The sequence below is a fragment of the Panicum virgatum genome, chromosome 4K (assembly GCF_016808335.1).
Source record: "Panicum virgatum strain AP13 chromosome 4K, P.virgatum_v5, whole genome shotgun sequence".
NCBI classification, from domain to species: domain Eukaryota; kingdom Viridiplantae; phylum Streptophyta; class Magnoliopsida; order Poales; family Poaceae; genus Panicum; species Panicum virgatum.
Genome location: NC_053139.1, coordinates 39,698,014 through 39,710,702, shown reverse-complemented (window position 1 = coordinate 39,710,702; position 12,689 = coordinate 39,698,014). Strand labels below are relative to the sequence as shown.

The following is a 12,689-nucleotide window of genomic DNA, read 5'->3' as shown; positions in this document are numbered from 1 at the left end:
TCAGGGTTTGGACTTTGGAGATCCTTGTTTATCAGTGACCAATAGTGCTATCACATGTTTTCTTCACTCACATGCATGTCCTTGTTTATCAGTGATTCAGTCGAATCCACTGACAGGCTGTAGAGCGAAATCCTTGCTGTGTTTAGATTCGTAAAATTGTGTTAAAAAAAAGTCACATTGGACACTGTAGCACACTGTAGCATTTTCGTTTGTTTGTGGTAATTGTTGTCCTACTATGACCTAACTAGGCTCAAAAGATTCGTCTCGTCGTGTACATCAAAACTATACAGTTAGTTTTTTATTTACCTATATTTAATGCTTCATGCATGAGGTAAAAGATTTGATGTGATAGGTGAATAGTGAAATTTGGAGAAAGAAATTTTGGAACTAAACACAGCCCCCTGAGTGAATCAGAAAAAAACTAGTGACTCATCTCTACTGAGGCCCTGGGAGTCTGACAAGATGTATAACAGTTGATCCCTCAGGAAGCAAACGAAAGAGGTCAGTTCCTCTGATACATCGTATCTCTATTTGTGCCACAATGCTCTGAACTGGAATATTCTCAAATGCAATATTTTTATTACACTTAAAATTGACATGGGAAACAATGAAAGTAAAGGAGAACACGTACAACTTTATTTTCTCCCTCTTCTCCCAACAAACTTGCGAACAATGAATGAGCAAAAGGTTTCTGTTTTTCTGTTTGCACAACAAACGATGAAACTTTCATGATTTGCTATCTTTTTCTACTGCTGATTCATGCGCTTCACAGCACATTCCTAGCAGCAAAAACATACCTATACTGTCTTGCAGTGCTCTTGCACGGCTTCTCTTCCTGACAGCAGGTACACACAAGATAAGGCTGCTTAATCTTATCTTTTCATCCGGTTATGTACCATAAAGCTGTAAACAGTTTAACCCAATCATGAATCCATGAAGATGGTGTCATTGCCCTTCTGCTACGGAACAAATGTACCGACATAGCCCACACCAACGACGAAGAAAGCAATAGATTGGAGAAAGAGGAATATGTAGTAGTGATTATTCCCAAATGTGAAGTCGTAGCATCCACAGAAGAAGAGGTATGCTGCGACACCAAGCTCCAGGATATGCAACCTGATTCCACACTAATGCTTAGCCGCGAGAATGGAAAGATGAATCAGAATGGACAAAATTTGGTGACGTACCTATCTCCGATCCTCATGAGGGGTTTCTTGGATCCCTTGCCTGGCATTTTCATCCTCAAAGCATCACCGAGCTTTTCTGTCACCACCCATTCATTTACCCTGCCTGCCTCCAATAGGCCAATGAAAGTGGCCTTCGTTCTATGCAAGGACATCACATTCTCAAAGAGTACCCAGAAGACAATTAAGTGTAGCGACCTGCATCATCCAATGATTTTGCTGTTAATATTAAGGTAAATGTTAGATTTCTCATATCTTCAGAAGTTAAGGCATATGTTGATTTTTATTACTCCACTTGGATCTCAAACTTCTTTAGAAGATGGGTACCTTGGAGTGCCTACAGCATTGAGAAGGGTGATCATGGTTGGGATATACACAGAACCCCACTTTGGTATCTCAACCTCAGGAACTAAGACTGTGGCCGGGATGACAATGCAGTAAAACACAAAGGTCACAATGTGCGCTATGATCTTGCGCACAAGGAAGAAACTGTAGATGACATGGATTTTCTTCCAAAGCGTCACTTTCTGCATCAAGATTGACAAATAATTTGTTAGAAACAACTGGTGAATGTGTTTAATTTACTTTCGGGAAAAAAAAATCTTGGTGCAACGGACCTTGTTCCTGACAATCTCCATCAGCATTTTCCTGAACAGGTTTGCCGGTCCACATGACCATCTGTGTTGTTGATATCGGTATGCTTTGAGTGTGCTTGGGAGCTCATTTTTCACCTGAAAATACATTTTTGGGTTAGTTTCATGCTTCCTTGTGCATTTACTCATTAACTCTAGCAGCTACGCAACACCAAGAACAATGGTTGTTACATGAATGTACAGGAACTGCTGCGGTTTTACCATGAGGTCGCCTAGGAATACAAACTTCCATCCTTTGAGGCTTGCTCGCACCGCCAAATCCATGTCTTCGACTGTGGTCCTGTCCTTCCAACCTCCTGCCTCATTCAGAGCGGATATGCGCCATACACCAGCAGTTCCTGTGCACAGACATTCGGAATGGTAAGAACAAGAGTGGAAGTGGATAATCTAATAGTTGCTGCCCAGAACCAGTTTCTAAGCAACTACTCCTGCGCTTATGTCTTCTAGTAAACTACCACTGGGGGGGGGGGGGGGGGGGGGGGACTGCAAAAGGTTGGCCATTCAGCTGTGTTTCCATAGCTGTCATTCATCATTTATGGTTTCTGCCTTTTACAAATCTCTTCATAAGACATGGCCATTGGCCAGCATTTAACTTGTTTTGTGCAGTGTATGATGCTTTTGAATGGTAACCCTGTGCCCTCTGTGCCACTGTGTGTTATTCCGTTGTGGCCAAGGGTAATGCTATGCAGGCACATGATGCATTTTCATATGACTTTGAGATGTGGGACAGGCCCCCTCTTTTTTTTACTTTCCAACAAGACTAGGAGACAGAGTCATCTCTGATTGTGAGCTCAAACACGTGGTGGAAAAGGAAAAGGAAAAGGACGAGGGACAGATAGAATCATGGGGTCGAGAAAGGAAACACAGAGAACGCCCCCACGAGAGATTGAGAGAACACACATGGGAAGAGAGGGAGATCACCATTGAAGCCGAAGAAGGCGTGGGTGGAGGAGCCGACTTCCTGCTCCACGGTGAAGTGGTAATCCAGGGAAATCTCCTGCATCCTTGTCATCAGGCATTCATCCGCGTTCACTGCTCACACACAGAAGGGAACCAGCAACATGTACAAACATGCCATCAACATGCAGAAAACAAAATTCTCTACTAAAAACACAGGTTGAGTACGTACTGCAGGTGCTATGTGCTAACAATTGAAAGCGACGTATTATCAGTTCTTAGTGCATCTAATGCTACCATCGGTTGTTCTCGACACCCTCGTAAACATGTTTTTTTTTTAAAAAAAAGAAAGAAACTCCTTGTGCATGGATTGTTTCTTTGACTGAACATACATGTCGGTGAACCTGTCACCAATAATCCCTACGGAAATACGACATTTTGATGAAGAAAGGCAAGCAAAGTTACACTACCTAATCTACGTAGCTTCTTACGGTCAAAAATTTCAAGAAGAAAAAAAAAGGTTTGACCAACCTACCAACGGAGATGTTGTCAGTTGAGGCTACTACTGTTTTGCCGACGGGGCTGCGTGTTTTGTGGCTAATGATTAGGGAGACACTAGGGCCTGTGTGCGCCTCTCTTGTACTGGGCCACGACGACGACACCAAAGCCGCGCAGACGGTAGTGGTGTAGTTTCGTCGATCCAAGTCAAGGATGCCACGCTGCTCACTCACTTCCCTGTGCACTGCTGCTGCTCCTAGTAGTAGTAGGCCTCCCCTATTAAAAGCTCTGGTGACCGTGGCGTTTGCAAAGGCGAGGCGCATGCACGCGTCGTGCATGGCGGCTGTATGCGTGCAGTTTGTGTACGTGCAGGAGCAGGACCGGTTGGGCTCGTGACAGCGATACTTCGACCCTGCACCGACACTCGAGTAGGGGCAACCGGGCAGTTGCATTGGGTCCCCCGGCCCCACTTCCAAACCCAACCCAGGCATTGTTTAGTTCCTTCAAAATTCCAAAACTTTACAAAATCACCCATTACATCGAATCTTTTAACGCATATATGAAGTATTAAATGTAGCTAAATAAAATAATTAATTACACAGTTTGTCTATAATTTGCAAGACGAATTTTTTGAGTCTAGTTAACCCATGGCAGAACAATAATTACCAAATACAAATGAAAGTATTATAGTGTTTTATATCCAAAACTTTATATATCTAAACAACAAGGCCCCAGTCTAATTACCCTGCAGGTCACCTGGCCTCCCGGTCACACGTACTCCAGTGATGGACCGGCCAGCTAGCAGCTCTACGTACTCGAGTCGAGCGCCGGTTAGGTTAACAAACCCGACGGCCAGAAGAGCCAAGCCAACAACGAAGGTACTAGCACTCACCGAACGTCCAGCGCGCCTGGACGAGCGCGAGGCCGGGGTTGTGGAGGAGGAAGGGCACGGCGCGGCGCAGGAAGTCCGGCTCCGGCCGGAAGTCGGCGTCGAAGATGGCCACCAGGTCGCAGCCGCGGGCGTAGGCGCGCGCCATCCCCTCCCGCAGCGCGCCGGCCTTGTACCCGCGCCGCCGCCCGCCCTCCCGGGCCTCGTGCCGCACGTCCACGCCCTTGCCCGCCCACCGCTCGCACTCCGCCCGCACCAGCTCCTGTGATCGCCAATTGCCAAAACCACTCACCACTGGCAGGGAGGAGCAACAGGAGGAAGAGCAGGCTAGTTGCTTGGTACCTTGACCACGGGGTCGGTGGAGTCGTCCAGCACCTGCACGATGATCCGGTCCGCCGGCCACGCCAGCCCGCACGCCGCCCCGATCGACACCTGGTACACCTGCCACGGCCATCCACACCGTGTATGCGTGCACATGCACCAACCGCACGGGCACGACACACGGACACACACACACCATTACTACCACTGTAGCAGCTAGCTTCCATCATCGCTAGAAAACAAACAAAAAATAAAGACGGCCGTGCGCGTGTTGCTCTGCCAGCTCGATCGCCGACCGATCACCAATGCTCACCTCGCGCTCGTTGTACATGGGGATCTGCACGAGCACCATGGGGAACGCCGCGCCTCCGCCGCCAGCGCCGCCGGCGGCCTCGAGGTCGTCGTCGCGGATGGGCTCCCAGCGGTACTGGCGCTCGGGGCGGCGGCCCAGGAGGCGCGCGGCGAGGACCGCCGCGGCCATGTACGCCTTCTCCGCGAGCAGCATCACGGACATGGCCAGGCACAGCGACGCCGCCAGCCGCAGCAGCGGCACCGCCACGGGGGACGTGACCTGCTGCCACGCCGCCGAGGCGTCGCCGCCGCGGGAGCCCGGCGCCGGCACCGTCGTCGCCCACTCCGGCAGCGCCATCCAGGCCATTGTATATCGCGCACAGACCACGGCACACGCAGTGGCTAGCTCGGGCTCGCAATGCGGGGAATGCAGCGCCGCCGCCGGGATGGTTGTGCTGCTGGGCTGGCTGCACGCGGAGGAGAATTGAAGGGAGCGGAGCGAGTGACAGTGAGAGGGCTTTGTCGGCTGTCGCGGGGTGGAGACGGCGAGGCGAGGGTAGGGGAGATTTAACGGCGGGGTAGGGGGCCGGGGACGCCGCCGGGTGTCGGTGGCCGGTGGTTTTAACCGTGGGGCCGACATGACAGTGAGGTTGTGTTTTCAATCTCAAAAAAAAAAAAGAGGCTGTGTTTGATTTGTTCTTTTGTTTTGGGGACAAGACAAACTGAGGTTGGTTTTGACTTTTGATTGAGGTTGAGTCGCTGGCCGTGACCGTGATGCGCTCTCATTTATGGGGTGGGAGTGGGATACGGTGCGTGTTGATTCATCTGGGATTGGGATTTGTTGGAGCTGTGGTGAGTAAATACTCCCTAGTATATAAGTTTGTTACCATTTGATCCATCCAACGCATGCATAGGCATTGAACAGCTAGCGTCATTCGTCTCATCGTCGTCTTGTGGCCGATGGCCAGTGGGGCGCCCCCCGTTGCGCGAAAGGCACGCGGATCTGCTCCTCGGATACATGCACGGGCATCATCGGAGCATGTGGTGCCGTCCGGCGGCGTGCATCGGAGATGGATACCAGAATGTAGGCGTCAGAAACAATAAGAGACATCCCGTTCGATGTGTTTACGCTTCTGCTCATTTCAAGTTGATGTCTCCAAACAAGGCATTCCCTTATTTTTTTTTAAAAAAAATGTACTACTCAGTTGAGATTCGACCTGGTTTCAGAATTCAGAGGTTCCCCGTAGTGGTCTTGTCTAGCTCTAATAATTTTCTTACACGAGCATAGCAAGGCATTAGAAAAGGACGGTTTGATTGCCAGCAGTATGTAATGGACTAACAACAATGAGATGTCATGTTTGCAGAGAAGTGAAATAGGAGGCATGTGACACCGTGCACCCTCAGAAAACTGAATCCCCACAGCATTTCCCAAATGACCACAGCCGTAGCAGCTTCAGCGTGCATTAAGAAAACTGCTCTGCTTATATGAAGCTGCGCGAACTGAAACAGCAGACATGATGAGATGGGACTGTCTGATAAAACTTTATGGACGCAGCAACTCAGTCAACTCAATCCCTCATCGAACGACCTAACCATAGCACCTATGTGCAGAGTGCCTATACCAAAACGCCTTCGTGTTTGGTCAGGTACTCAGGTGCGCATCAAAGCCTGAAGCACTGACTTTCCAAATGAAATTGGGCGGTCGCCCTCTATGGTTTGCACAAAAAAAGTGCAGCTGCAACCATTGCACCTCGACACGGACACAGGGTTTAGGTTGCAAACGAGTAATTCCCCAAACAAAACTGATAGTAGAAGATGCCAAACAAAGCACGCTCACAATCAGAAAGGAGCTATCATGTTCGCTAGAAACTTGGCATCAAGATGACAACTCTTACACAGTTATACACTGAGGTGAAGTGCGCAGAATTCACCAGTCACTATATACCAGTATCACCTGAAGCTTCTGAAAGCTGAGTATATGATGACTTGATATGCTTGTGGTGTAGTGCAATCTCTATCTACGATTCCTGCACCAAAAGCGGGCTAATGGATAGGGCCACGTCGCCCGTTAGCCTCATAGCCATTGGATCGGACGATCAAACAATGTGGTCCATCCGATGTGGATTGGTTCGGGTCTGCAACCCGATATGTCATCTACCCGAGCTGTCACGAAGCTTCGCGGGCCGACGCTCGTCCCCATCGCTTCGTCGCGTGCTCCGCCGCCTCTGCTCTCTGCTCCCCACCCTATGCTTGCCGCGCCACCGGAGCGGGCTAGAATCGCCGTCACCGGTGAGCTGGGACGCCGCACCGGCACAATGGCGAGCTGATGCTGGCGTCTAGCCCTCGAGGCGGCAGGCTCCCGGCCACCACGTGAGGCGCTGGCGTGGCGGGGATCTGGCGGCACGGCCTCGGTGCGGCGGCTCCCGGCCAAGGCGTAGGAGCGACCGGCCGCAGGTCCCGGCGCGAGCGGCCCTCGCAAGCCACCAGCTCGAGTCCCTTGGCGCGGTACAGCACCGGCGCGGGTCCCTGCCACCAGCAAGCTGGTGAGGCAGCAGGGTCCAGGTGCGGTGGGGTCGAGGCGCGGCGACAGCTCCCTGGAACCTGGTGAGGGCGCTCGCCTGCCGCCAGCAGTCTAGCCATAGCCATAAGGGAAGCACCAGATGAGGGCAGGTGGCGACGTCGAACCAGATTTCGACTTTGAGCTCGAGATGGACGACGCGTCGACGCCCACCATGTGTTCGATGCAATGGTGGCAAGAGGAGAGATAGCCGCGCGGTCCTGACAGCGACGCAGCATGCCGCGGGTCCAATATACCGGCGATGTGGCAGCACAAGGCCTCTCGCTCACCCTCCCGCGAGGGGAAACATGCCGTCTGACCCCCGGTGCCGGCGCGTGAGGAGGTTCGCGGACTTTCTCGCTCAGATGAGGCTCATCGACGTCGTCACGGGAGGAGGCTTGCTTAGCTTTGTCAGACTCACTGATTCATAGTACGTGCTCTGATTTTAAATGTTTATATGATTTGATATTTCCTATATGTGTAGTAGACTGTAGAAGTTAATTTGTAAGGCCATTTGTGCTCCTCTGAATTAGTGAATTGTTTTACCTTACTGTGCTTATGATATCTTAATTGATCTATAAAAAAACATTGATTTCATAGAGCCAATGGAAGATGAAAAGTTGAAAACCCACTTATAGGTCCACAAAGGGAAATTCCAATAAAGAATCATGTTTATTTACATAGAGATTTACAAGCTCAAATATGTCCAAGGGCTGAGTTAACAAACCATATAGATATAAAGTTCACTCCCTCAGCTTTTTATTTTGTAGAAGAAATAAGTACTATTATACTTTGTTTTTTTCATCTTTTTTAGTCACCATTCTAGAGGATTTGGGATATAATTTATATTCATTTTATATAGGTAGTATATTTCAGTTCCTACATACACTACATTTCTTTCGGTTCCTGTAGATTTAGGTGTGTGCTTCCCTACATCTCGAAAATAGCTCAGTTCTCGGCTCCCACCAATCTCTCTAAATTTGCAAGGTTAACGTAACAAACTGCACCATTGCTTGTGCTGGTTGACGTGCTACCTGTGTGACCAATTGGTGAAGAGTCACGATTCACACATATATGCCGGTGATTAGCGATTGAGGATTCCTTCTGATTGGTTGTAGTGATTTCTTCTCTTCAGGTGTGGTGGTCCATGCCCCTGTTGGGTCCAATTGGATTGTTTTCTGCATGTCTACAGCCATTTATTAGATTAGCCTCATTATCATTGGAACCTTCATGCTTCAGTTATCCATCTGCCCAAGATCAGTTTGGGAAATTTTCTGGTTGATTCCTATTTGGCTTATGAGACTCGATGCCTTCAGAGAGTGCCAGGGATCTGAGCTCAATGTTAGTGAAGGACCAAAAACTAGAGCTACGTAGAGGTGATGAAGAGGTTAAGGTAGGTTTCTTCCTCTGAACATAAAGAGCATTGGCCCGACGGACTCATGTTACAGTGATGCAGCCGAGAGTACAAACTGAGCCTTCTTTGGTGAAGTAACAATAGAAATAACGGCTGCTCCAGCCAAGTGCCCCTAGGTTCGTTTCCTCTTTCCTCCATCTGTGTTCTAACACTCGCACCTAGGCACCTAGCTTCTTTCTGTATTCCATGAGTTGGACGAAAATGAATCATGAAACTGAACTCCAACTAATCCGCTGACGCTATAGCCTATAGGTATAAGATTGGTTACAAATCAGGAGCACTGAACTTTTTGATAGACTTGCTTAGCTTTGTCAGACTCGCTGATTCATAGTACATGCTCTGATTTTAAATGTTTATCTAATTTGATATTTCCTATATGGGTAGTAGACTGTAGAAGTTAATTTGTAAGGCCATTTGTGCTCCTCTGAATTAGTGCCTGAAGACTCTCAGGTCTGATGAATCAACAACCAAACTAACAAAAGAGATGAGTGATTGTATTGACAAGACTCGTAACTGTTCTAGAGTTGACGTACAACTTTGGAGCCACATAAGACTGACTTCAACGGAGCTCATGCAAATGCATATGCAGCTATATAATATAATAAAATGCATGGTGCTGGTAACTTTGCATTGCCAAATCGTTCTCCAACGGAGAATGCATATCTGACATACATTTTGCACTTGCGGAGAGAGGAAATGTAAAAATACGTTCTCTCTCTCTCTCTCCACAAACGCATCCCTGCTCGCAGCTCGCACGAACCGTCAAGAAGCAGAAGGCGACTCCGGCCTGGCGAAGTGAGTGAAGCTAGTTCGCTCCGGGGAGACTAGGAAGTACGGCGCGGTTGTCCGACGGCCGGCGACGAGATCAACCACCAGTGCAGCTGCTGCAGCTTCGGCGGATCTTGAAGAGCACAGGTACACTGCTTTCGATTCCCAATCGTGGAGCAAAATAGATCCATGGGTTGCAGGCATGTGCATGTCGAATCGTATTTGGGGAAGGACGGAAGTAGGATTTAGGGGACCAGCAAGATCTGTTGCTAGATTTCCTATTATTTCAGTTCGCCATTATTTTAGATCTAGACACTCTTTTTTTTGTGTGTGTGATTTGAGGATTGGTTAATGGTGCTGCTTTTCCTGCAATATCGAGCATGACATAGCGCTTCTCTTGCTGCTTCCGCAACTTTCGTACTTGTTTAGTACTTAAAATCTTAATTGTGTCCCAACTGATGTTTCTGCATATATGTAATTTACAGTATGGAACGTCAGTATCTCAATTTCGGAGGACAAAGCTCTCAGAGACATCCGTTTTATGTTTCTGATCAATTTCTACATTAGTTTGCTACATCCCAACAGAATTATGAGTACCCTAGCAGTCAGGAGGTGCAAAATTCTTCACAGTACAATTTTGTTATGCCAACACAACCATTGACATCCCCTACACAAGCATATTCTAGGACTACTGGAGGTGATGATCAGGACATAGAGGAAGTTCGCCGTCTAACAACCAAAAGAAAGGGCAAGGAGAAGGAAGTTCCTCGGAGGGGTAGTAATTTTTCCAAGGAAGAGGATGTTGTCTTATGCTCTGCATGGCTGAACGTCAGCATAGATCCCATAATAGGTGACATTATTAGTGTATTTAATAAATCTTCCTAATTGATTTTGTACCTAACAGGTAACGTCTTTGAATGAGCAGGAGCTGGACAGAGTCAAGGAGGTTTCTACAAAAGGATGCATGAGTACTTCAATGCGAACAAGCCACAAGGTAGCACAAGAAGTCAAAATGCTATACAAAACAGATGGCTGTTGATCCAGAAATGTGTTAACAAGTTCTGTGGCATAAAGTCTGCTATTGATCGGAGGCATGAGAGTGGTAAGAACGAGGCAGACAGGGTATGTGACTCATTTCCCAAATGTAAACAATTTTCCAACGAGTTCTTTTTATTTTTGTGACCTATGAAATTTTGGACCTTGAATGTATTTTTAGATTGAGGATGCAATCAACACGTACGAAAGGAAGGAACCATTACAGTTCCTTCACTGCTAGAAAATTTTGAGAGACCAAGCAAAATGGAACGGCAAGCTACTGGAGCTCAACAATAATGGAGGGAAAAACAATGAAGACAATGTGGCTGAACCAGGTTGCGAGGGCGAACTTCCATCTGAAAACAATGTGCATGATAGGCCAGAGGGTCGAGATACTGCCAAACGTAGAAGCAGAAGGGAATCTGAATCATCTGCCAGCACTGCATTTGAAGTCCTACAGCGCATACATGACAACAGGGAGAAGAGCCAGCTGAAAGAAGAGGAACAACTACAACAAATTTTGAATAGGAAAGATGAGAAGTTGAACCTACAAAGGGCGGTGCTCAAAGTCCAGATGGACGCCATAGAGTTGAAAAAGCAGGCAAGAGAGGAGGACTTGTTGCTTCGAAAACAGGAACATGAGCTGCTGGCCAAGCAAACCGAGGCCCAGCTGCTCACAGCTGAGGCAGGCATCATGGCAGTAGATCTGGAAAAAGTGGCACCACATCTCAAGGAATATTACATCGGCATGCAGCGACAAATCATGGAACGTCGCGGATTTGGATCTTCTAGCAGCAATAATTCTTGACGGCAACATGTTGCCTACTTGAACTATTGTGTTTTCATTATTCTGTAGTGATGTACTACTTAATTCTCGAATTCATTAGTTTGCTTTCTATGTCATGTAACCTGAACCTTTTATGTTGTGATGTCGTGGATTCTTCTAAATATTCCGAATTCTATCAATCAAGTATGGTCTGTTTTTTTACATTGAACCTATCAATCACAAAATACAATAGCAGTGCCATTCAAGCTACTAGTCTTGAAATACATTGCTAATATCATTCAAGCTAATAATCATAAAATATATTGCCGGTGCCATTCAAGCTACCAGTCACGAGTGCCATTCAAGCTACCATTCACAAAATAGAATGTGCTACACTTCCTCATGTGTTGGAGGTCGGAGCCACTCATCTCCAAACACTTCAATGATAGTTTCAACAAACTTCTTCAAGGTTTCCAGGACAGTGCTTTCACCCATTTTCAAATGATCGTCTAAACAATCAGCTAGACCTCCATTTGCTAGCATCTTTATGGACACCGTGCACTTGTGGACAGGAGTGAACCCTTCCACACCAACACAATCATGTTTCTTTCGAAAGTATGGATTGGCAGCAGCAACACGATCAACAATTTCAAGAAACAAATCTTGCTTCATTCGAAACCTACATTCTGACCAATTGTTAGGATAAACAACAATTGAGTGACGAACCCAATAAAAATTGAGAAATTACCTTCTCCTAAAGTGATCCTCATTGTACAGAGGGCGTGGAACGAAGTAATCAGCCATTAATCTTTTGTCTGCCCCAGCTCTGTCACGTTTATATACTCTGTGTCCCGGAACAGAGCCTCCCCACTTGCGCTTTCGTGGAACCAGCGACAGAGCAACGGCGGCGGAGATCTCATCATCATCATCCCTTGGATCAACATTACTTCCATAACACGAAAGGCGAATGTACCTCGAGGCCATCCCTGAGACAACCTAAGTAAAAAACATTTGTTTGATCCTATGCTTAAGATAATGACCTATTGCCGGGACTAATCTGATGGAGGGAGTCCATGGGACTAACCTGCTGCACGCTATGTTGTATCGTTGCCGGAGCTAATGACTTGTTGGGACCGCGAGCAGTTCGCCGGAGCCCACTTTCGTCGTCGCAGCTGGTTGGAGAGGGGACGAGGATGTTCGTGCACGCAGGTCAAAGCATAGAGATATATCGGAAAGTGCACGAGCGCCGGGTCAATTTTCCCGCTATTCTATATTTACTTCGCCCACTTCCCGCCTATCGACCAGGGTGAGTTTATTTTTACGCGGGAGTCAACTGTCGGAGCCTATGCATGTCTGGATGCGTGCTTCCGTTGGAGTCTCTCATTTTTACATGCCTCATGCAACCACTATACACGG

The 12,689-nt window shown here is 47.6% G+C and overlaps 2 protein-coding genes and 1 long non-coding RNA gene across 3 annotated transcripts; 1 reads left to right on the top strand and 2 right to left on the bottom strand.

The window, feature by feature from the left end:
- Nucleotides 1-530: 530 nt before the first annotated feature.
- On the bottom strand, nt 531-5,267 carry LOC120703971 (probable glucomannan 4-beta-mannosyltransferase 9). Its single transcript, XM_039988201.1, has 9 exons — nt 4,756-5,267; nt 4,464-4,562; nt 4,125-4,383; nt 2,759-2,869; nt 2,039-2,175; nt 1,802-1,915; nt 1,512-1,711; nt 1,188-1,382; nt 531-1,116 (listed from the first exon to the last, which is right to left on the bottom strand). The coding sequence occupies exons 1-9, from the start codon at nt 5,098-5,100 to the stop codon at nt 960-962; spliced, it is 1,617 nt and encodes a 538-aa protein (XP_039844135.1). The 5' UTR covers nt 5,101-5,267; the 3' UTR covers nt 531-959.
- A 4,938-nt stretch (nt 5,268-10,205) lies between these two features.
- LOC120705214 lies at nt 10,206-10,728 on the top strand. Its single transcript, XR_005687843.1, has 3 exons — nt 10,206-10,322; nt 10,398-10,594; nt 10,689-10,728. It is a non-coding gene; the product is annotated as an uncharacterized LOC120705214 (long non-coding RNA).
- Nucleotides 10,729-11,663: 935 nt separating this feature from the next.
- Nucleotides 11,664-12,257, bottom strand: LOC120702218. The gene is made up of 2 exons (XM_039985945.1): nt 12,022-12,257; nt 11,664-11,952 (listed from the first exon to the last, which is right to left on the bottom strand). Exons 1-2 carry the CDS (start codon nt 12,255-12,257, stop codon nt 11,664-11,666), a joined length of 525 nt encoding a protein of 174 aa, XP_039841879.1.
- Between the last annotated feature and the right edge of the window lie 432 nt (nt 12,258-12,689).